Source organism: Carcharodon carcharias, chromosome 7 (genome assembly GCF_017639515.1).
Source record: "Carcharodon carcharias isolate sCarCar2 chromosome 7, sCarCar2.pri, whole genome shotgun sequence".
NCBI classification, from domain to species: Eukaryota; Metazoa; Chordata; class Chondrichthyes; order Lamniformes; family Lamnidae; genus Carcharodon; species Carcharodon carcharias.
Window position 1 is genome coordinate 28717830 of NC_054473.1, and position 25102 is coordinate 28742931.

The 25102-nt window shown below is 43.4% G+C and overlaps 1 protein-coding gene and 1 long non-coding RNA gene across 2 annotated transcripts in view; one reads left to right on the forward strand and one right to left on the reverse strand.

Annotated features, from left to right (window-relative positions):
* Positions 1–5257: 5257 nt before the first annotated feature.
* Positions 5258–7376, reverse strand: LOC121279764. The gene is made up of 2 exons (XR_005943491.1): positions 7287–7376; positions 5258–6554 (listed from the first exon to the last, which is right to left on the reverse strand). It is a non-coding gene; the product is annotated as an uncharacterized LOC121279764 (long non-coding RNA).
* A 63-nt stretch (positions 7377–7439) lies between these two features.
* slc6a11b (solute carrier family 6 member 11b) overlaps positions 7440–25102 on the forward strand; it is a 182729-nt gene continuing 165066 nt past the window's right edge. Inside the window, exons 1-5 of the mRNA XM_041191094.1 lie at positions 7440–7850; positions 8097–8332; positions 8658–8792; positions 8890–9030; positions 9181–9271. Coding sequence (XP_041047028.1) covers positions 8113–8332; positions 8658–8792; positions 8890–9030; positions 9181–9271 — 587 coding nt within the window. The 5' untranslated portion in view covers positions 7440–7850; positions 8097–8112. The remainder of the gene's footprint in view (positions 7851–8096; positions 8333–8657; positions 8793–8889; positions 9031–9180; positions 9272–25102) is intronic.

Genomic DNA, 25102 nt, shown 5'->3' on the forward strand with positions numbered 1-25102 from the left:
GTTAATGACCTCTTCCATCATTTTACTAATGATGGAGAGTAGACTGATGGGACGGTAATTGGCTGGGTTGGATTTTTCCCGCTTTTTGTGTACAGGACACACCTGTGCAATTTTTCACATAGCCGGGTTGTAGTGTAACAGTGTTGTAGCTGTACTGGAGAAGCTTGGCTAGGGGCGTGGCAAGTTCTGGAGCACAAGCCTTCAGTACTATTGCTGGAATGTTGTCAGGGCCCATAGCCTTTGCAGTATCCGGTGCCTTCAACCATTTCTGCATTTCATTTGGAGTGAATCAAATTGGCTGAAGGCTGGCATCTGTGATGCTGGGTACCCCAGGAGGTGGCTGAGATGGATCATCCACTTGGCACTTCTGGCTGAAGATTGTAGCAAATGGTTTAGCCTTATCTTTTGCACTGATGTGCTGGGCTACCCCATGATGGAGGACAGGGATATTTCTGGAGCCTCCCCTTCCAGTGAGTTGTTTAATTGTCCACCACCATTCACGATTGGATGTGGCAGGACTGCAGGGCTTAGATCTGATCCGCTGGTTGTGGAATTGCTTAGCTCTGTCTATCACTTGCTGTTTATGCTGTTCGGCTTCACCAGGTTGACACATCATTTTAGGTATGCCTGGTGTTGCTCCTGGCATGCCCTCCTGTACTCTTCGTTGAACCAGGGTTGATTTCTTGGCTTAATGGTAATGGTAGAGTGGGGGATATGCCGGGCTATGAGTCTACAGATTGTGGTCGAGTACAATTCTGCTGCTGCTAATGGCCCACAGCACCTCATGGTTGCCCAGTCTTGAGTTGCTAGATCTGTTCAAAATCAATCCCATTTAGCACGGTGTTAGTGCCACACATGATAGAGGGTATCCTCAATGTGAAGACGGGACTTCGTCTCCGTAAGGACTGAGCGGTGGTGACTCCTACCGATACTTTCATAGGCAGATGCATCTGCAGCAGGCAGGTCGGTGAGGATGAGTTTAAATGTGTTTTTGACTCTTATTGCTTCCCTCACCACCTTCCGCAGACCCAGTCTAGCAGTTATGTCCTCGAGGTCTTGGCCAACTCGGTCAGTTGTTGCTGCCAAGTCACTTTTGGTGATGGGCATTGAAGTCCGTCACCCAAAGTACATTCTGCACCCTTGCCAGTTTCAGTGATTCCTCCAAATGGCTCATCAGCTGAGGGAGGACCTGGTGCCGAGGTCAATGCCGGGTGGTCTGACCGGTTTCATTCCTTTTGGGCTGTTTTTTGGGAATTGATGGATCATGGTAATCAGCAGGAGGTTTCCTTCCCCATATTTGACCTGATGCAATGAGACTTCATGGATCCTGGAGTTGATGTTGAGGAATTGCAGGGCAGCTCCCTCCCGACTGTATACCACTGTGCCGCCACCTCGGCTGCGTTTATCCTGTCAATGGAACAGGACATATGCAGGGATGGTGATGGTGTTGTCTGGGACATTGCCTCTACGGTAAGTTTCCATGAGTATAACCAGGTCAGGCTGTTGTTTGAGTAGTTTGTAAGAGAGCTCTCCCAATTTTTGCACTAGCCCCCAGATGTTCATAAGGAGGACTTTGCAGGGTCAACAGGGATGAGTTTGCCGTTGTCGTTTTTGATGCCGAGGTCGATGCTGGGTGGTCTGTCTGGTTTCATTACTTTTGGGCTTTTTTTTTAGCAAATTGGTAGAACTGAGTGGCTTGCTAGGCCATTTCAGTGGGCAATTAAGCGTCAACCACATTGCTGTGGATCTGGAGTCACATGTAGGCCAGACCTGGAAAGGAGGGCAGATTTCCTTCCCTAAAGGACACACATGGGTTTTTACAACAATCAACAATAATTTCATGGTCATCATTGGACTTTTGATTCCAGATTTTTATTGAATTCAAATGTCACCAGCTGCCTGGGTCCCCAGACCATTACCCTGGGTCTCTGGATTACTTGTCCACTGACAATACCAATAAGTGGACCTGCCTGTCCAACCTTAAGGTTGGTGGGCAGGCCGGGAGCCTGATGAGCCTCTGAACCCACTCCTCAATCTGTTGGTGGAGCTGCAAGTGCAGTCAGGGGAACATCAGGAAGGGGTATCTGCTGCACTCCTCAGATTGCAAGGGATGATGGAAGGGTCCGTTGCCCTTCAGCCCGAGGTGACACATACATACAAACATACAAATTAGCAGCAGAGTAGGCCAGGCGGCTCCTTAAGTCTACTCCGCCATGGCTGATCTGATTGTACCCTCAACCCCACATTCCTGCCTACCCCGATAACCTTTCAGCCCCTTGTTAATCAAGAAACTATCTAGCTCTGCCTTAAAACTATCCAAAGAGTCTGTTCCCACCGCCTTTTGAGGAAGAGAGTTCCAAAGACCTACAACTCTCTGAGAGAAAAAAATTCTCCTCATCTCTGTCTTAAATGAGCGACCCCTTATTTTTAAACAGTGACCCCTAGTTCCAGATACTCCCACTAGAGGAAGCATGCTCTCCACATCCACCCTATCAAGACCCCTCAGGATCTTAAAGGTTTCGTTCAAGTCGCCTCTTAGGGAAGAATTTGCCCCCCGACGTGGGGGAAGTTCAGGAGCGGCCGTGCCTCCGATCGGCACCCCCGATCGGGGGTGAGCTGCCATTTTACCTGGGTGGGCCAATTAAGGCCCACCCAGCGTGACGTCCGCCAGGAACTTTGCACTCCCTGTGCAGGTGGGGGGGTAAATCCCACAGCCCAGAGTGCTGAGGCTAAATGCTGCCTCAGGGAGATTGGTGCCAAATTTAAAAATGGTGAAGGGGCAAAGATAAAATTTCCCTGACATGTCCCCTCATGTGACACTGCCACATGAGTTGGGACATGTCCTTCACTTTTAATCAAACATTTATTAAATTTTTTAAAACCTTCATGAAACGTCATCCTGCCGGTGGATGAGGTTTTATGCTTTTTCTAATGCCCGCCAGGGCTCCCAGCCTGCCTGCCAACCTTAAGGTTGGATGGGCAGGTCCATTAATTATTTCAATTAGTTTTTAAATGGCCTCTATAGGCCATTGACAGCTCAGCGGGCGCACAGCTGATTCGGCTGCGCCCCCACCAACCTGAAAATTGAAATGACGCCCAACAGCGTCCCGTGTCATTTTACATGTCGGCGAGTGGGCCCCGCCCCCCACTCGTTGACCTAAAAATCCTGACCTTACTCTTCAAAATTCCAGTGGATACAAGCCTAACCTGTCCAACTGTTCCTCATATGACAATCCGCCCATTCCTGGCATTAGACTAGTAAACCTTCTCTGAACTACTTCTAACGCATTTACATCTTTTCTTGAATAAGGAGACCAGTACTGTATACATTACTCCAGATGTGGTCTCACCAATGCTCTGTACAAATGAAGCATAACCTCCCTGCTTTTGTAATCAATTCCCCTCATAATAAACATTCTATTATCTTTCCTAATTACTTGCTGTACCTGCATACTAGCCTTTTGTGATTCATGCACTAGGACACCCAGAACCCCTGTGACAACCCTGGAATATGAGCACATCAAGGTCAACAGTGCAGGATGGTGGCCACCATGGAGACCTTGGTCCAGAACATTGGTCCTGCACTGCTGCATGGGCTGAAACCCATTGCTGACGCCATAGTTGGCCTCAGTTTTAATGCGAGAGGGGTCTGGGGCAGCATAGTCTCACTCCTGCTTCCCCTTCTCCTCAAGGTGTCAGCCAGAGGCTGTCGCGCACCCATGGGGAGAAGGACCAGCAGCTTGAGAGTGCGGGACCATCCACCCAGGTGACTCCAGGAATGGCCGGCTGATCCAAATATCCTCTTCCTGTGACTCCCGCAGCTCCAGCTCAACTAGCTGAGGAGGGTGCAGCTGGGCCACAGCAGGACACCTGAGGTAGGCTGGAGCCCTCCAGGTCTCAGCCTCTAGAGGATGCCTGCCAGGTCATCACCAACAGGGCGTAACGGTCTCTGGAATGCAGGTAACGAGTATGTGTATTGCTTCCTTTGTAAAACTCCATGTTTGAACTTGCAACTGAGGCATTGTCATAAAAAAAACTTCAAATTATTTTACATTATATCAGTTAAGTGGCTTGTCAGGTTATTGAGAGGCATTAAAGGATCATTATTATAGGTGTATTATGATTGGCCCCTAACTTTTGTTATAATCTCTTTACAAACTGCAGTGTGAAAATATTTCATGTTTAGTTCACTTAGTGGATATACAATACCAATTTTTATTGCCACAAATGTTCCTTATGCTCATCACTGAAAATCCTGGTGCATTTTCTTTTTTTGAAATATCATTTCTGTTTCACGTGTCTTGTTTTTATGGTAATAAAGTAATTGGCCCTGATTTACATACAGAAATAAAGGGCAACCAAGGGTCTGCTTAGAGTGAGGAACTTCTTACAAAAGAATAAGTACTGGAGAATAGTCCTGGGATTAAAAGCTAAAAAATCCCCTGGAGCTGACAGTCCACATCCCAGGGTTCTAAAAGCAGAGGATGCAGATATAGTGGATGTATTGCATATGATCTTCCAAAATTCCCTAGATTCGGGAATTCTCCCAATGGATTGGAAGGTAGCAAATGTAAGATTTCTACTAAGGATTCAACTTCATACTAAATGCTGACAGAAGGCCTTTACTGCCAACTCTGCAGAGATCAATACAATGCAGTAATTAAATGTATCACGACAGTGGTTTACAGCTCCGAATTAATTATTACCTGCTTGGCCACTGGGTAAAATAGCATGCAATGTCCTGGTAGCCTCCGTTACTTTGGCTAGTCATGTGTTAGGCTCCAGCCAGCATCTACATTCACCCTTACAAGTCCGATGACCAAGTTTTCTTCTCTACTTCTGCAACAGGCTGCTCAAGGTCTTTTAAGCCCCGAAGTGGCAGTCTTCTCCAACCATCTGACTCCAGACATCTAATCATCTTCACTGTGATTAGTTTAAACTTATCTGATTTCATATGTCCAGTCACCATTGTCCATGTTGTGTAGGGGGGTCCCTTCTTTCTACCCACTTTAGCATGAAGCACATTCTCTTAATTTATATTTTTTAGCTTATCATATCAATTCTTCACATGTAATGGTTATCATCAATGTGGCTTACAAATTTCACATACTTATTAATCTCAAGCACTGACCTGTTTGAATAGAGGCCCACTCAAACATATGATTTGCATTTTAAGATCACTCAAGCCACTGCTTTGTTAATAACAGAATTTCCCTGAAACAGAACATTTATCAAATTCATTAAAAAAGAAACCAACTTCAGACAGGCCAATTTATAATATGCTTACACAAATCTAACATTATTTGAGAAGGGAAAAAACAGGGAACCATAGAACAGTTGGCCTGGCATAAGTTATCGTGAAAATATTGGAATCCGTTATTATGCCAGTGGTAACAGGGCGATTGGAAAATCACAATATGATTAAGTAGAGTCTATATGGTTTAATGAAAGGAAATCTGTGTTTGCTGAATCGCTGAGTTGTCCGAGGATGTAACTGGAGGGTAGATAAAGGGGAGTCAGTAGGTGCAATATACTTGGAATTTCAAAAAGCATGTGAAAAGATGATGCAGAACAGGTTGTTACACAAGGTTAGGTATATTGGCATGGGCAAAAGCGAATTGGAAAAAATAGGTAATTTTCAAGTCAGCAGGCTGTAAATAGTAGGATCAGTGTTGGGTCTTCAGCTATTTACAATCTATATTAATGACTTAGTTGAAGGGATGAAGTATAATTCATCCAATTTTGCTGATGATACAAAGCTAGGTGAAAAAGTTAGCCACGATAAGGACCCAAGGCATCCGCAAAGGGATACAGATAAATGAGTGAGCAAGAAGATGGCAGATATAATAATAATGTGGGCAAATATGAGGTAGGAAGAATAGAAAAACAGAATAGGATCACAGAATATTAACAGCACAGAAGAAGTTCATTCGGCCTGTCATGTCAGTGCTGGCTCTTAGCAAGAGAAATTGAGTTAGTCCCACTCCCTGCCTTCTCCTTGGAGCGCTGTTTAGTTTCCTTCTGGAGCTTATCCATTTCATTCTTGATAGCCATGATTGAATTTGCATTCACATCCTCTGGAGCAGGACACTCCAGAACCTAACCACTCACTGCATAAAAAAAGATTTTCCTCATATGGTCTTTGGTTCTTTTGTCAATCACATTTAATCGGTGTCCATTGGTTCTCAACCATTCTGCCAAAGGGAACAATGTACAACAGCAAGATGTTATGGTGAACCATTTTAAAACATTGTTTCAACCTCCACGGCACATTGTGTCCAATTCTAGGCGCCACACTTCACTCAGAGGGTTGTGAATCTTTGGAATTGTCTATCTCGAGCGGGAAAGTGGGGTTGAGGTCGAGGATCAGCCATGATCTTATTGAACGGGGAAGCAGGCTCTACTCCTCCTTCTCCTGGTATCTGACTCCCTGGATTGCAGTGAGGGATGTAGATGGTGAGAGGAGAGGCTCTCTATGTTGTCATGCTGCGTATTCGCTTACTTTAGATTGGAAAATTATTTTCTGAGAGGAAGGTTCCCTGTTCCATATTTACCTGTTCAGAAATTAATCAGAAATCCCTTTACTTGGAAACTTGAACTAAAGATAGACTATGTAACATTTGAGAAGATATATGATACTCGGTCATTCTCCCGCAAATGTATCAACAAATTGCAATGGGCGCCTCTCTCCTACAATGAAGTTCAATGGATTCCGTATAAAGGATTCTCACAGGTTACGAAAATGACATTTTCGTTTCCGCTCGTAAGCGGTAAAAGCAAAAGGTTAAAATCACATTAGGACACATTCTACAGGCCGTATAGGCATTGCCTTGCCGGCATTGAACACAACCAGTTTCAGTATTTGTTCCCATATAAATATTCATATTTGCCTGAGATAAAAGCAAAGAACTGCGGATGCTGAAAATCCAAAACAAAAACAGAAATACCTGGAAAAACTCAGCAGGTCTGGCAGCATCGGCGAAGAGTACAAGAAAAGAGTTCTGTTGAAGGGTCATGAAGACTCGAAACGTCAACTGTGCTCTTCACCGCCGATGCTGCCAGACCTGCTGCGTTTTTCCAGGTATTTCTGTTTTTGTTTCATATTTGCCTAATTATGTTGGCGGCAATTAAGCCAGGCTTTGAGATTTGTAGGTTCTGTTAAACCACGAAAGCCGGGAGAATCCGCAAAGGAAAGAATCGTTGTAACTTTGAAAGTTAAATAAATCATCCTGTTATCGGACATTCGAATCTTCCCCCACTTCCTCCGTTACTAAACACCAACCCACCCCTGTCTTATCAGTGAGGGCTGTGGATACGAATCACCTCAAAGCGGCTGGCTGCTCACTTCTAACGGGACTCCCGCATACACCGCATGTCCTTAGATTCATATGTGCGTGTGATAATATCCAGTCACACTGTTTAAGTTACATTTCCTCTTTCAATTTCCCGGGCTGGAAACCCAGTCTCCAAACCGGTCGCCGGTTCTTCTTATAAAGATGCAGCTAACGCTTTTCGACTTTTCTCCAGTAACTCAGCTCACGGTGTTACGCCATTAATTGATACATTTCCGTACGGCAAGCCAGAGGGCTCAGTTAGCACATGGCCCGGATCCAGTAAACCGCAGCCGCATCTGAGAAAAGAGTGCGTTTGTTTTCTCAAGTCAGTCGTTTCGCAGAAGGCATCACTAGAGAGTACCAAGTACATCTGAACTGATCCACACACACACACACACACAAAGCCGTTGCGGAATTTCCTCGGACCGGCTTTAGTACATTTACAATTTCAGTGGCAGTAGAGAAAGAGAGCTGCATTGTTCCAAACAGGCGGGTTTACAGCAAAACCCTTACCGGGTGAGTAATTGATCATCATCATGTCAGTTTCAGCATTCATTTGCATTGTGAGGAGATCGTCATTAATTCATCAGTGAAGACTTGTATCTCTCAATAACGGATTCTTCATTTTTATTTTGCCTGTGCACTTTCCAGCCCACCGCAAATTAGTTGTGACACCCGTTGGTTTGCAGGGGCAAAGTGTGCAAGTGATTGGAAGAGAAGCAATGCGGTGATCGGCACCTAAACTTTTCGTTCTGCTTTCAGGCCGTTCTAAAGCGTCATGACAGCGGAGAAAGCTATTCCATTAATCAATGGGAAGCCAGAAGATACGATGGACATCGAAGCTTCGAATGTCAATTTAGTCCGTACCAACGACAAGAAAGTGTCAGACAGAGGCCAATGGAATAACAAAATCGAATTTGTCTTGTCTGTGGCTGGGGAGATCATTGGATTAGGAAACGTGTGGCGATTCCCTTACCTCTGTTACAAGAACGGAGGCGGTACAGTTACATGGAGTTTCATTTCTTTTTAAAATAATCTTAAAATGAGTATTTTTAATTAGCATCTAAAGTCATTCGTTGAGAATTATTTCTGCTTAAGGAACAAACTGCACAGAATCCAGGGGAAATACACTATAAGATGTATAATGTGCAGTGTGACTGGAGTGGTGTACATGTAAATAAATTGTACTGTCAGGAAGTAAATTAAACCAGGAGTACTTGAGTGGTAACTGGTAGAATAACTATGGTCACGTAAAGAAGTGACATATTCTGACAGAGTCTGACTCAACTCGTAGTTAAGCTTATTGCCCTCGTTCCCTTCCAGGAGCCTTCCTTATCCCATATGTGATTTTTTTCATCGGCTGTGGTATACCGGTGTTTTTCCTGGAGACTGCACTGGGCCAGTACACCAGCGAGGGAGGGATTACGTGTTGGAGGAAAGTTTGTCCGCTTTTTGAAGGTAACTTTAGTGCTGCCTTTAGTCTGAGCATTGCTGGCCCGGATGAAACATGTATGCACAGCGAATAGAAATCAATAAGCTTGATATTCATCTGCAGGTATCGGATATGCTACCCAGGTGATTGAGGCACATTTAAACGTGTTTTACATCATTGTTTTGGCGTGGGCCATATTCTACCTATTCAACTGCTTTACAACTGAACTTCCCTGGGCTACCTGTGGACATGAATGGAACACAGGTAGGGTGTGTGAAGACTGCCGTACCTTCCTGATATCATCACTTACAATAAATAACATTTAAATTGCCACAAAGTTAATATGCAAGCATTAAGCTTCACTAATTAATAATCACTGTTTAGTTATGGATTGTTTCTTTATTTCTCTTGAAGAAAACTGTGTAGAGTTTCAGAAGCTGAATACAACCAATTGCAGCCACACAGCTCTACCGAATGCAACTTCGCCTGTCATTGAGTTCTGGGAGTAAGTATAGGATAACCTGATTAAAGAAAATAAATGATTTTATAACAAAATAAATAGTCTCATATGAAATAAACATTTAGAAAATGTTTATTGAAAGAAGGTATTAAACATTTCAATCAATCATATTTACCTTATATATTTATTTAATTAGAGTGCATGTTCTTCTTAGAATCATAAGAGGGTTTCAGCATTGAAGGATACCCATTGGGTCTTTGCCAGTTCTTAGATGGGAGTACTTACTATTTGTTAATGGCCTTTTCATGTAGGTGCAAAGAATTTTTGAAACTCAAGTTTTTTCAGTGTTTTGTAGAGCCCTGTTTTCAAGTTAAAATGAACACAGTTTTTCAATGTATTTACATAGCCACATGAACAAAGTACCTGGTGCAAAGTTAATTGTGGCCATTCTAACTGCCCTTCTGAAGATTTCATACCCAATCAGGAGAATTTAGTGCACAATTATCTTTCATCATCTAGCTAATCTTTAGAAGAACCATGTTTATGCCGCCCTTTTATAGCTACTGAGCTCTGTATGTTTGTCTGCAAAAAACATGTCCTCGCGATAACTAGCTAAAAATTTAGTCAGCGAAGGAATTAGAAATGTGCAAAATTAATCATAGAAACCCCAAGGCAACAAGAAACATTACTTGCATGTGTAATTCATCATTTGACCGCTTATTATCTAGATTATCATTTACAAGATACTTTTTTTCTGTGCCAAATTGCTGTCCCTAGGCATTGGAATAAACTACTAATTATCATTTTCTTAGCTTACTGGTGAAGTATGCTTGCTTGAGTGAGGTGTTAAGGAGGTCTTGGTGGTATAGACATATTTTGCTTACGGAAGTCTGCACCTTTTTTTTAAGAATCTGTGAAATAGTCTCAGAATATAACTCCAGAAGTAGTGCATTTTACCACACTGCCTCTTTCCTAATCAGTTCAGAAATGATATGTTCCTCTGATCTGCAAAATAATTATAAGTGAAAGCAACATAACATTTGATACTGTACATTTCATGTGATTAATTTGCTATTACTGGACATACATCAACCAGGCTTCCAGTTTAGTTACAGCAATTTACAGGGATCAAAGTATGCCATTGAATGTGTCTGTAAAGAAATTCACAGGGACTAGCAATAACATGAAGTTCTAAAACTATTGTACTGTACTTTTGTTTGTTATGCTGACAGTACTGCTATATTTAATATGTTTTAATTTAATGTTTTCTGAATATTAATCTTGTTAATTGGGACAAGTATTATCCAAAGACATTGAAAGTTGTCTTGTTACTTGAAGCTGCCAATGTGGTAATAAAAGTAGATTTCAATGGAGGATGTAAAAGTGATTAATTGTTCACAGTTACCATTCTGGAGCATTGGACTTTGAGCTATGGGACTCAATTTTAAAATCCAGTCTTGATTAACATTTGCACTCAGGGACAGTTCATTAGGGTATGCAAGATTGAGTTCTTGGGAGGAATAGAAAGTTGGTGAGAATAGATTCTTTCTCATAATGCTGAAGCCCATCCTTTGGTTATTAACCAAAAAGTAACATTAAAAACATCCAAACCAACGTGGCTGGTCAGGAATAGCTATCTAATGAAGAAAATGTGAATGTTAATGGTGGGAAACTTAGAGAAGGGAAGCAAAAGGAAAATTGTTGAAGCATTATGAGAAACCTTTAACATGCATGAAAAATCAAGCTCAGAATAGGACAAGAGTAAGTGAGTTATTATAGTCTTGCACAAGTGAGCCAGTGTAATCCACGATTGCTTGTATAGTATTTAATTTATTGTGAGTTAAAAAAGTTTACAAAACAACTTATAATAAAAACAGAAAATGCTGGAAAAATGCAGCAGGTCTGGCAGCATTTGTGGAGAGAGAAACAGAGTTAACATTTCGAGTCGTATGACTCTTCTCCAGACTCTTCTGAAGAAGAGTCATATGGAGTTGAAACAATGACTCTGTTTCTGTCTCCACAGATGCTGCCAGACCTGCTGAGATTTTCCATCATTTTCTGTTTTTATTTCAGAGTTCCAACATCGGCATTATTTTGTTTTTATTACAGAACAAGTTGCGGTATGTTACTCCTTGCATGATTAATTAACCATAGATTGTTATGATTATATTTAACCACCATTTTCCCAGAAGATAAAACTAGCTATTACTTAATAGTTTTCAATCCAATTAATTATCACGTAAGTTGCTCCTGAAATTATCACTAACACCTAGAAGATAATTTGAGGTACTGATGTTAGCATGCATGTTCATGTGCATCATTTTGTAAGGGAAGTATTGAGGTGCGGTTCGTATTATAAAGTATATACCCTCATTATAAAACTAAAAGAATGAGAGAGAATCTTAACTCCATGTACTTAATGTGCTCTTGATAGAGGCCAATTTTTTTTTTCATTTTAACCAGTACAAAGTTCATGATGTGATGTGCAGTGTGACTTGATCACAACTTGTTATGCATTATGCTTTCTAGACCTAAACGTAATGAAAATTGAAAATTTGGCACAATTTTTCACTTGACTCATTACTGACATTGAACGTAGGCCTAGTGACAAGTTAACAGATGCCAATTACATGCAGTAACCTATAGCAATAGAGATGGTCTCCCATAACTTTTTAAATTCAATTTATGTTTGTGAATTATATTTCATGGGTAGGCTTAGTCAGTGGTAGTTCAATCATATCACTCTTCTTTTGAGTCAGGAGGTGGTGCGTTCAAATCCCACTTCAGTGACTTGAGCAGAAAATATAGGATGACATTCTGTTTAGGGGTTGTTGCAATGTCAAAAATGCTGCCTTTCAGATGAAACTGTAAACTGAGGCCCTGTCTGCCTTCTCACTTGGGTGTACAGAATCCCATAGGATTATTTCAAAGAAGAGCAATGGACTTCTCCCCGGTGTTATGGACAATATTTAACTCTCAACCAACATTCCTGAAACAAATAACATGATCATTACTGTTTGTGGAAGCATGCTGTGTCCAAACAGTCTGCTCTTTGTCCTGTGTAACAGCAATGACTGAACTTTAAAAGTATTTAGTTAGCTATATAGCTCTATGGGATGTCCTGAGGTCATGAAAGGTGCTAGGGAAACAAAAGTTTTATTTATTTATATGACGGCATAAGGGTGAATTTTCTTGTCAATTTTGACATGTAGGAATTGTGCTGAATTTTCTTTTAGTGAAGAAATTTGGGTGAAAACTGTTTTCACTACTTGCGTACTTTTAATCCACCTCCCTTGAATTGACCTGCACTGTTTTAGTCTTCCCATGATCCACCCACAGCTTCGCCAATGGACTGATTTGCACATGTCAGAGAGAGGGTCAGCGTTATGGCAGTTCCCTTGGCTTACATTGCTATTGCATGCTGGGCAGCTCAGACTGAGGTAAATGAGGTGCACCAGGTGGCAGCATGATCTGAGTAATAATTTGTTAGTATAGCACCTTTAAACATAACAAAATGTCCCAAGGCACTTCACAGGGGCATTATAAAACAAAACATGGCACCCAGCCAGATAAGAAGACATTAGGCCGGATGACCAAAAGCTTGACCAAAGCAGTTGTTTTAAGGAGTGTCTTAAAGAAAGAAAGCAAGGTGGAGAGGTATATTGAGGGAACTCCAGAGCTTAGGGCCTAGGCAACTGAAAACACAGCCACCAATATTGGAGCAGTTAAAATCGAGGATGCTCAAGAGGTTAGAATTAGGTGAGGATGGTCATGCTGAAGGAGATCATGGAGATAGAGATGGGTGAGACCATGGAGGGATTTGAAAACAAGAATGTGAATTTTAAAGTCAAGATGTTGCTTGACCAGAAGCCAGTGTAGGCCAGCAAACACAGGGGTGATAGGGAAATGGGAATTGGTGTGAGTTAAGACAAGGGAAGCAGAATTTTGGATGACCTTAATTTTACTGAGGGTAGGATGCAGGAGGAATGCTTTGGAATAATCAAGTCTAGGCGTACTAAAGACATGAATGAAGGCTTCAGCAGCAGATGAACTGTGACAGGGTGAATTCGGGCAATGTTAGGGAGCTGGAAATAGGCAGTCTTAGTGATGGTGTAAATATACGGCCAGGAGCGGGTCTTGTGGTCAAATATGACACCAAAGTTGTGAATAGATTGGCTTTAATCTCAGACTGTTACCTGGAAGAGAGATGAGATTAGTAGCTAGGGACGGAGTTTGAAGTAGAAACTGAAAACAAAGGCTTCAGTCTTCACAATATTTAATTGGGGGAAATTTCTGTTCATCCATCATTGGATGTCGATTAAGCAGTCTGATAATTTAGCCACAGTGGGTAAAGTAGAACTGGATGTAATCAATGTACATGTAAAAAATAATGCTGTGCTTTTGGATGATGTTGCTGAGGGACGGCATATAGTTGAGAAATAGGAGGGTCCAAGGGTAGATCCTTGGGGGACATGAGGGATAACAGTGCGGAATCAGGAAGAAGTGAGGAGTTTGTGAACCCGAAGAGCTTGGAGACTTCTCAAAGGGATTTATGTGATATGGAAATGCTTTTTGAATCTGTTTAAAAAGAAAAATTCTACATAACTCTGAGCTTGATGCAGACCGCCTCCCATATGGTTTTTCCATGGGTGTAGGAGTGTTTGGGGCTATCATGGTGCAGGTAAAGTAGCAATACAGGGTAAAGGGAAAGAGAGTCAGGCACCATTTAAGGAAGATGCCATCCCCGCCCCCTCAACCTCCTCCAAAGAGAATATACAGGCAGCAAAGTTCATATTCAGGACCTCTCTCAGGAACTCTGCAAAGAAGAGTGTCATTGCCTCACATGTATGAAGTTTCCAATTATGCCTTCACCCTTCACCATTTGAGCCGCCCTGACTTCTTCAAGGAAGGGATTTTTTAAAGATTATTCATTTACAGGATGTGTGCCCTTGAGAAGTTGGTGGTGAGCTGCCTTCTTGAATCACTGCGATCCCTGTGGTGTAGGTATACCCACAGTGCTGTTAGGGAGGGCGTTCCAGGGTTTTGAGTCAATCAGATCTATTAATAGTTTCTGGGTGACAGAACAGACCTCCAGCTCCCATAACTGATGACCATAATGAGAATATCCCAAAGAGAGTACTACAGTGATACACAATGCAGCACATGATGGAGAAATCCACTGGGGTAATGAAAGCTGCCTGGGTAGTTCAAGAGATAGGAAGAGCAGACTGTTGCAGTTCAGGTGTCCAGGATAGGGATAGCCTGCTGTGTTCTTCACAACAAAGTCATTCTGGAAAAGCTGCTTTGTGACATGGCCGAGGAGGAGGTCCTGGCTCTGGTTGATCTAAGGCTGCAAGGAATAAAACACCAGAATGTTGTGCACTCAGAGGAGTCCTCATTGACTGCTTCATGGGGCACCAGAGGACAAATCTTTGCAGAAGTATTTTTTTCTTCTGTGCAATTGGGTCTTCCCTGTTCTCCAATTGCAAATAAAGGGACATTCACTCAATCCACTACCTATCCTACCATATGGTAATACATCAGTTATCTTTGCCCTACTCTGTTTATGCCAGCAATCATCACCTGATGAGTCAGCCTCACCATATGAGTGCAGCCATTCCTCAATGACAGTATCCTTGATGAATAACAATGCACCATTATGGTGCACCATCTACTTTAATACAATCATTGAAAAGTGCAGACAAAACAATCACCCAATTCTTACCAACTGTTTCTCTAAGGCATGTATATGTACTTTGCTATCATCTATCCTGGCGCTCCTTCTAAGTGCTGTCTGAGGGTCAAGATCACAGGAAGTGATTGGCTGATCATGCTGTAGCGAAGGGGCATAGGACAGAGGTATCCCTCATCTCATGGCAGCAGGCTCCTAATATACATCACTGAGTCTCATGTTCCAATAGACTATTGTTCTGAAGGGCAATGGTAGATTCAAGGCATGTCTCGTATTCTCAGAGACAGTAATATCAAAGTAGCGGAATGCAGCAATCAGCTTTTCACTAGGCCCTGAGACATGGCAATCACTATGATCTACAAGTCATGAGGCAACCTGTGCTCCAACCTATCTCTTATTACCATCAGAGCTGCAGTCTGTGCTTCTGTAGAGATGGAGGCACCAACTGGTCGCTAGTTGCTCCTTATGTGGGTGTTTGCTCCAGATGAACTGAAGCTGCTCCAGCGGTGACCACAAGGAAGGAAAAGATTTTCATGCAAAGGATGCCTGTAGCCTTGTGATGTCACACCCATCAGTTTCTTTTTTGTTCAAACAAAAGAGCTGAATTCCCGAGGTGAGGTGAGAGTGACTGCCCTTGACATCAAGGCAGCATTTGACCGAGTGTGGCATCAAGGAGCCCTAACAAAACTGGAGTCAATGGGAATCAGGGAGAAAACTCTCTACTGGTTGGAATCATACCTAGCACAAAGGAAGATGGTTGTGGTTGTTGGAGGTCAGTCATCTCAGCTTCAGGACATCACCACAGAAGTTCCTCAGGGTAGTGTCCTTGGCCCAACCATCTTCAGCTGCTTCATCAATGACCTTCCTTCCATCAAAAGGTCAGAAGTGGGGATGTTCGCTGATGATTGCACAACGTTCAGCACCATCCGTGACTCCTCAGATACTGAAGCAGTCCATGTCCAAATGCAGCAAGACCTGGACAATATCCAGGATTGGGCTGACAAGTGGCAAGTAACATTTGCTCCACACAAGTGTCAGGCAATGACCATCTCCAACAAGAAAGAATCTAATCATCACCCCTTAATGTTCAATGGCATTACCATCACTGAATCCCCCAAATCTACATCCTGGGAGTTACCATTGACCAGAAACTGAGCTACACTAGCCATATAAATACTGTAGCTACAAGAGCAGGTCAGAGGCTAGTAATTGTGCAATGAGTAACCCACCTCCTGACTCCCCAAAGCCTGCCCACCATCTACAAGGCACAAGTCAGGAGTGTGATGGAATACTCCCCACTTGCTTGGTTGAGTGCAGCTCCCATAGCACTGAAGAAGCTGGACACCATCCAGGACAAAGCAGTCCACCTGATTGGCACCTGATCCACAAGCATTCACTCCCTCCACCACCGACGCACAGTGGCAGCAGTGTGTACCATCTACAAGATGCACTGCAGGAATTCACCAAGACTCCTTAGACAGCACCTTACAAACCTATGACCACTACCATCTAGAAGGACAAGGGCAGCAGATTGTTGGGAACACCACCACCTGGAAGTTCCCCTCCAAGTCACTAACTGCCCTGACTTGGAAATATATCGCTGTTGTTTCACTGTTGCTGGGTCAAAATACTGGAACTCCCTTCTTAACAGCACTGTGAGTGTATCTACACCATGTGGACTGCAGCGGTTCAAGAAGGCCGCTCACCACCACCTTCTCAAGGGGAACTAGGGATGGGCAATAAATGCTGGCCGAGCCAGGAAAGCCCACATCCCATGAATGAATTTTTTAAAAAAAAACTTCCTCCCCTTATGCTTTCCTATTATGACAGTGAATCTGCAGGGAAGCAGGAGCGGAAGATAGGAATGGTTGAGCATTACCTCCAGAGCATTCAGGAAACAGAAAAAGAGGCTGTGCTTTTGAAGAGTTACAGGGTGACAGTATAGGAGCTCAGTGACTAATCTGGCATGAGCAAGATGCTGCCAAGCTTGCTCTCTCTCATGGCAGTAGGTAAGTGAGCACCCACAAGCTGCATGGGCTCGTCCTTTGAAGAGTTTGTGGAGTTCAAAGGGGGAATGCCCCCTATTTTTATTTGCCTTTGGTGGGCATTATGCACCAATATGTCCTGCAAGAACATGAGCAAATGAGGGTAAGGCTAGAAGTTGAGGAATGTGTCACTGGCAAGGCCAGCATTTGTTATCCATTTCCAGTTTCCCTTGGGAAGGTGATGCTGAGGCACCTTCTTGAACTGCTGTGGTCCATGTGGTGTTAGAACACCCAGCAGCAATTAATGAAAGGTGATATATTTCCAATTTAGGATTGTGTGTGGCTTGGAGGGGAACTTACAGGTGATGGTGTTCCCATGAAATTGCATGTTCTTCTGGGCATTGGGTTTGGAAGATGTTATTGAAGGAGCCTTGATAAGTTGCTGCTATGCATCTGGTATATGGCACACAGCACAGCCACAGTGGGTTGGTGTTGGAGAGAGTGAATGTTTAAGTTAGTGAATGGGGTGCCGGTCAAGTGGGCTGCTTTGTCCTGGATGGTGTTGAGTTTCATGAGTGTTGTTGGGGCTCTAGACGTGCCAGCAAGTGAAGTGTGTTTCATGTGAGAAATTGCTTTGAAGGTTGCTGGTAGCCATAGTGCAAGCCTACAGCTTAGAGCCACTCTTCAACAGAGTGCTGCGTGAAGGATTAATTATGGAAATGCTGCTTCAAAGTGTGAAGAGTGTTGGTGCTCAGGATGGGCAAGGAAGAAGCTGAAAGTGTGTTATCTTGCCAGCCCTGGAGAGGTTGCTGAGCTTTTTATGGGACTACTCTGTAGTGTCAGGTGTGAGACTGTAGTGTCAGTGCTAGTCCCTCCAGACAACACAAGTTACATTTTTGGCTGGCTTGGTTGCACCTCAACTAAAGACTCTGTGCTTCCTGCCTCCGATTTCCTTGAGGAGGGTTTGGAGATTTGAATCAATGAAGTTCTGGGTTCTTTCTCATTGGCTTGGTGCCATGCTCTTGATGCCCTCTGGGTCCAGATGGGGCCTGTCAAGATATAATATAAGTGGAACATGAATATTGTAAAGATGCAGTGAAGGTACTTGAGAGTGAAGTGAAAGGTCCAGGCACTTCTTTATTATCTATTTTCCCCTAAGCCCACTGATGAAGAATACAGGCTGAACTTAAAGGATTTTAAAGAATACACAGAGGTTTCCAAGTGGTTCAGCTTTTTTACATAGGTTTTACATCCAATGGGAATGAGCAGGCCCAGGAAACTTGTGCATAACCTCCACAAGGGCTGCCAACAGATGCAATATTTTGAATGGAACACCAGCTGCTTAACTCATTCAAGGAAATACCAAAAGATCATAAGATGTAGGAGCATAAGTAGGCCATTCGGCCCATCGATTCTGCTCTGCCATTCAATGAAATCATGGCTGATCTGATAATCCTCAACTCCACTTTCCTGCCTTTTCCCCATAACCCTTGATTCCCTTACTGGTTAAAAATCTGTCTGTCTTAGCGTTGAATATATTTAAAAACCCAGCCTCTACAGCCCTCTGTGGTAATGATTGACTACCCTCTGAGAGAAGAAATTCCTCCTCACCTCTGTTTTAAATGGGCATCCCCTTACTCTGAGATTATGCCCTCTGGTCCCAGACCCTCCCACAAGGAGAAACAACCTCTCAGCATCTACCCTGTCAAGCCCCCTAAGAATCTTATGTGTTTCAATAAGGTCGCTTCTCTTTCTTCTAAACTCCAATGAGTACAGGCCCAACCTCCTCAACCTCTCCTCATAAGAAAATCCCTCCAGACCCGGGATTGACCCAGTGAACCTTCTCTGGACTGCCTCCAATGCCTGTATACCTCTCCTTAGGTAAGGGGACAAAAATTGTCCGCAGTATTCTAGGTGTGGTCTAACTAGTGTCTTGTATAGTTTTAGAAAGAGTTCTCTATTTTTATATTCCATTCCCTTTGAAATAAAAGCTAACATTCCATTTGCATTTCCTATTACCTGTTGAACTTGTATGTTAGCTTTTTGGGATTCACGCACAAGGACTCCCAAATCCCTCTGTGCTGCAGCTTTCTTCAGTCTTTCTCCATTTAAGTAATATACAGCTCCTCTATTCTTCCTGCCAAAGTGCATAACTTCACAATTTCCCACATTATATTCCATCTGCCAAGTTTTTGCCCACCCGCTTAACCTGTCTATATCCCTCTGTAGACCCTTTGTGTCATCCTCACCACTTGCCTTCCCACCTATTTTTGTGTCATCTGCAAACTTGTACGTTCACTTCCCTCATCTAAGTCATTAATATATATTGTAAATAATTGTGGCCCCAGCACTGATCCCTGCGGCACTCCACTATTTACAGGTTGCCATTCTGAAAATGCCCCGCTTATCCCAACTCTTTGTCTTCTATTAGTTAGCCAGTTGTCTATCCGTGCTAATATACTACTCCCTACACCATGGGCTCTTAGCTTATTAAGTAGCCTTATGTGTGGTACCTTATCGAACACCTTTTGGAAATCCAGAAATATTACTAGTTCCCCTTTATTTATCCTGCTTGCTACATGCTAGTGCATGTTTGTGTATGTTTGTGTGTATGCATATTTCTGTGTGTGTGTGGGGAAGATGACAGGAGCCCAACGTTACTCCAGGTGACAGAGCCTTACATTATTTAGGTGTCTGCACATTTGTGTTTGTGTGTGTATCTGTATATGAACATGTTACATGTGTGTATGTGCTCAGGCGTGTGTTTGTACATATGTGAAAAGCTGGGTGGCACATTAAGAATTCCAAGGATGGGCTGTGCCCAGCAGGTGCTAGGAGGAGGTTGATTGTTTTGTTTGTCCCATAAACTGTTTGCAGAGCTATCAATGAGTGTGAGACCAAGAGCAGTCTATTCAGAGACACAAGTGAACAACTTGCTTCCCCAATTTCAGAAGGGGAGGGGGTCGGGTACTGCATCACCAGTCCAGTTATAAGGTACACTTTATGGTTGGCTCAGGGTTATAGCACATATTCTTCAACAGTGTAAACCTCTGACAATCTTATCAACTTGGAAATACTAGGCCATATTTTTGTCAGCTGCATCTGAAGCTGCTCTGATGTGGGGTTTTATTAATGACATGCATCATCTCTAGAAAGATGAACACGGAGCATGTCACGCAGAGTTGTGAAAGCTGCTGGAAGAGAGGAGGAGGATAAGGAGGGTTTTCAGCAAGGGTCCGCATCCTCTCAGGGTATTCAGGAAGCAACTCTCATACCTGAACCTCAATGAGGAATAATGTGTGAGACATCTCTGCTTTACTAGGTCTATCCTCACTCTAATGTGTCACCTGCTGCAGCCACCTGCAGCTTCAGAGTAAGGTGAGGACAAGATCGCCAGTGGCTGTGAAAGTGACAGTGGGCATGAACCTTTTTGTTTTTGACTCCATCCATGTTGGAGCCGGGAAGAATTGCAACATCTCGCAGTCTGCCATCCACTGTTGCATGAGGGAGATCATTGTCGTTCTCTATTCAAAGAGAGTTGATGACCTTTCATTCTCTCTTGCCAGACAGCAGCAGGCACATTGAGTAGGCTTCTCAAGGATTTCAGGCCTCTCCATGGAGCAGGGTACCATTGACTGCACACAAGTCACTTTGCAGGCATCTGATGGCAACACTGAGGTGTACCACATCTGAAAGGGATTCCACTGCCTCAATGCCCAGCTGGTCTGCAACCATAGGCAACAAACCATGCAGGCTAATGCCCAATATCTTGGCAGCAGTCTTGATGCTTTTATACTGTGGCAGTCTGCAGCACAATCTGCTTTTCAGCCACCATAACAAACCAAAGGATGACTATTGACTGATTGGCTGATGACTGTGGTCCATGCACACATAAAATGTGACAAAGTAGATCACTGATGTGGTGAAGCAATGCTTCCACTGCACGAACCACTCTGGAGGAGTCCTACAGTGCTCAACAGAGCATGTGTCAAGCTTCGTAGTGGTCTGCTGTATGCTGCACAGCCTCGCCATTATGATGGCATAGCCCTTTCCATCAGATCTATGTTGAACAGCTGAGGAGAAGAAGGAGGAAGAGGAAGCGAGAAGGCACCCTAGCCCCTGTTTGGCTTGGCTGTCTGTGAACAGATTACCCTACCGTAATACTAGTAATATAAACATATTGCTTGGTAACAGCTAGAAAGGCATCAAATTTTCACCCCACTTCTTGAATGCTTTATTCAAATCATGCAAATACACTCTACCACTCTGTTTACATCTTAACTAGTACATATCAAAGCACCCAGACTAGCTGACTTTAATCTAATTAAGACACACACGTAGACTTAACCTTTATTTTAAAAGAAAAATATTTTTCAAAATACTACATACATTAATAGCTTCATGACAATATCTAATTCATGGACAGCATTTAAGGTAGTTTTCATTCCTTCTGCAGTTTTAATTCCACCAAATGGTGATCATGAATGTTAAACCACACTGTATACGAGTGAAGAATAAGAATAAAATAATGAACTATATTTCTTTTAAAAAAATTTTTTGTACCAAAATATAAGAGTTTTATAAAGCATGATATCTTAGAACTGCATTTTACAAAGAACAAACACTGTTCCACTCCGATAAGACAGTCTTTCCACGTAACACCAGTGCAACTCCTATACCATGAATGCTGAAGCTATGTGTCAGTTAGTGGTGATGCCACTGATGTTCTTATCAGTCTCTGCACATTTATTCTCACTGATCACTGACAGTGTAATGAGGCAGATTTGATGAGGGAGCTTAAGGTGAAGGAACCCTTAGGAGGAAGTGACCATAATATGATAGAATTCACCCTGAAATTTGAGAGGAAAAAGCTGGAATCAGATGTAATGGTATTACAGTTGAATAAAGGCAACTACAGAGGCTAAAGGGAGGAGCTGGCCAGAATTGACTGGGAGATGAGCCTAGCAGGAAAGACAGTGGAACAGCAACGGCAGGAGTTTCTGGGAGTAATTTGGGAAACACAGCAAAAATTCATCCCTAGGAAGAAGAAGCATACTAAAGGGAGGATGAGGCAACCATGGCGGACAAGGGAAGTCAGGGATAGCATAAAAGCTAAAGAGAAAGCATACAATGCGGCGAAGAGCAGTGGGAAACCAGGGGATTAGGAAGCCTACAAAGACCAACAGAGGACAACTAAAAAAGAAATAAGGAGGGAGAAGATTAAATATGAGGGTAAACTGGCCAGTAATATAAAAGAAGATTGCAAGACTTTTTTTAGGTATATAAAGGGTAAGAGAGAGGCAAAAGTAGACATTGGGCTGCTGGAAAATGACACTGGAGAAGTAGTAGTGGGGAACAAAGAAATGGCGGAGGAACTGAATAGGTACTTTGCGTCAGTCTTCACGGTGGAAGACAAGAGTAACATCCCCAAAGTTCAAGAGAGTCGGGGGGCAGAGGTGAGTATGGTGGCCATTACCAAGGAGAAGGTGCTAGGAAAACTGAAAGGTCTGAAGGTGGATAAATCACCTGGACCAGATGGATTACACCCCAGAGTTCTGAAGGAGATAGCTGAAGAGATAGCGGAGGCGTTAGTGGTGATCTTCCAGGAATCATTCGAGTCAGGGAGGGTCCCAGAGGACTGGAAAATCGCTAATGTAACCCCCCTGTTTAAGAAAGGAGTAAGGCAAATGACCGGAAATTACAGGCCGATTAGCCTGACCTCGGCTGTTGCTAATATTTTAGAGTCCATTATTAAGGATGAGATTTCAGAATACTTGGAAGTGCATGGTAAAATCGGGCAAAGTCAGCATGGTTTCATCAAGGGGAGGTCATGCCTGACAAATCTGTTAGAATTCTTTGAGGATGTAATGAGTAGGTTAGACAAAGGAGAGCCAATGGATTTTATCTACTTGGACTTCCAGAAGGCCTTTGACAAGGTGCCACACAGGAGGCTGCTCAGTAAGATAAGAGCCCATGGTGTTAGAGGCAAGGTACTAGCATGGATAGAAGATTGGCTGTCTGGCAGGAGGCAGCGAGTGGGGATAAGGGGATCCTTCTCAGGATGGCGGCTGGTGACTAGTGGAGTTCCGCAGGGGTCAGTGTTGGGACCACAACTTTTCACTTTATACATTAATGATCTAGATGAAGGAACTGAGGGCATTCTGGCTAAGTTTGCAGATGATACAAAGATGGAGGGACAGGTGGTATTGAGGAGGTGGGGAGGCTGCAGAAGGATTTGGACAGGTTAGGAGAATGGGCAACGAAGTGGCAGATGGAATACAATGTGGGAAAGTGTGAGGTCATGCACTCTGGTAGGAAGAATAGAGGCATAGGCTATTTTCTAAATGGGGAGAGAATTCAGAAATCTGGAGTGCAAAGGGACTTGGGAGTCCTAGTCCAGGATTCTCTTGAGGTTAACTTGTAGGTTGAGTCGGTAGTTAGGAAGGCAAATGCAATGTTGGCATTTATTTCGAGAGGACTAGAATATAAAAGCAGGGATGTGCTGCTGAGGTTTTATAAGGCTCTGGTCAGACCACATTTAGAATATTGTGAGTAATTTTGGGCCCCGTACCTCAGGAAGGATGTGCTGGCCCTGGAGAGGGTCCAGAGGAGGTTCACGAGAATGATCCCAGGAATGAAAGGCTTAACATATGAGGAACGTTTGAGAACTCAGGGTCTATACTCGATGGAGTTTAGAAGGATGAGGGGGGATCTCATTGAAACTTACAGAATACTAAAAGGAAGATGTTTCCATTAGTAGGAGAGACTAGGACCCGAGGGCACAGCCTCAGAGTAAAGGGAAGACTTTTGGAACAGAGATGAGGAGAAACTTCTTTAGCCAGAGAGTGGTGAATCTATGGGATTCATTGTCACTGAAGGCTGTGGAGGCCAGGTCATTGAGTGTATTTAAGACCGAGATAGATAGGTTCTTGATTGGTAAGGGGATCAAAGGTTACGGGGCGAAGGTGGGAGAATGGGGCTGAGAAACTTATCAGCCATGATTGAATGGCGGAGCAGACTCGTTGGGCCGAATGGCCTAATTTCTGCTCCTATGTCTTATGGTCTTATGGTCTTATAGTTAATAATCCAACCAAATGACCTCTCCAACACTCAATTCTTGACATTAAACCATCAACCGTTATTCCTCTCATCCCTAACCTTGAGAATTTCCCTAACACCTAGCCCGTACACATTATACTTATTCTGATGGATATAATGAATTGGAGTGAGTAAAGAAATGGCCATCCATCAATACAATGGTCAGCATTTTCTGTTTGCGAGCAGGGCCGAGCCCCGCATGCCGACGCGTAAAACGATGTGTGGAGAGTCGGGCATGCATCCCGATGTCACTGTGCGTCATTCCAGTCTTTCGCTTGGTGGGCACACACTGGCATCGATTGCCCACCTGCCGAACTGTCAAAGGCCTGTTAAGGCCATTAACACAGCAATTGAACTAAGACAGGACTGGCCGTCCAATCTTAAGGTTGGTGGGCAGGCGAAGAGCCCAGGTAGCCTTCGCATTTTGCATGAAACCTCATCCATGGGTGGGATGAGGTTTCATGAAGGGTTTATTAAATTAATAAATATTTATTAAACATTTGATAAATATGACCCAGCTCATGTGATGCTGTCACACGAGGGGACATGTGCAAATGTGCAAATGATTTTTAACTGCTTTTATTTAGAAGTTTCCAATTCAACTTAATCTCCCTGAGGCAGCTCCGTGCCTCGGGGAGATTTCTGCACTCTTTTGTGTACATGCCCGAGAAAGCGCAGGCCCCGACTCTCCTTCCTCCTCCCACCTGCACAGGTAGCACTGAGCGCGTCATGCTGGGTGGGCCTTAATTGGCCTGCCCACATAAAATGGCGTTGCGCAGCCGATCGCAGGCAGTGATCGGCTCTGCGCCCGCCCGCGGCTGCTCCCGACTGGCCCACCCGATGGGGAGAAAATTCTCCCCAGTGTAAATTTTGCATCAACACGCTAAAATCCTAACTGTCTATCTTCCAAACAATGTATTACATAGTGAGGATTTTGGATTTGGAACAAGCTACTCAACATGTTAATATAATAGAATCCCATAAAGGTATCTAGGTTTGTAACTTATGGTAACTTCAGCAAAATATGAAATGCAATTTTAAAATTATCTCTATAGTGTTAATCATTTGGTATGTATGTTCCTACATTTTTCTCACTATGGC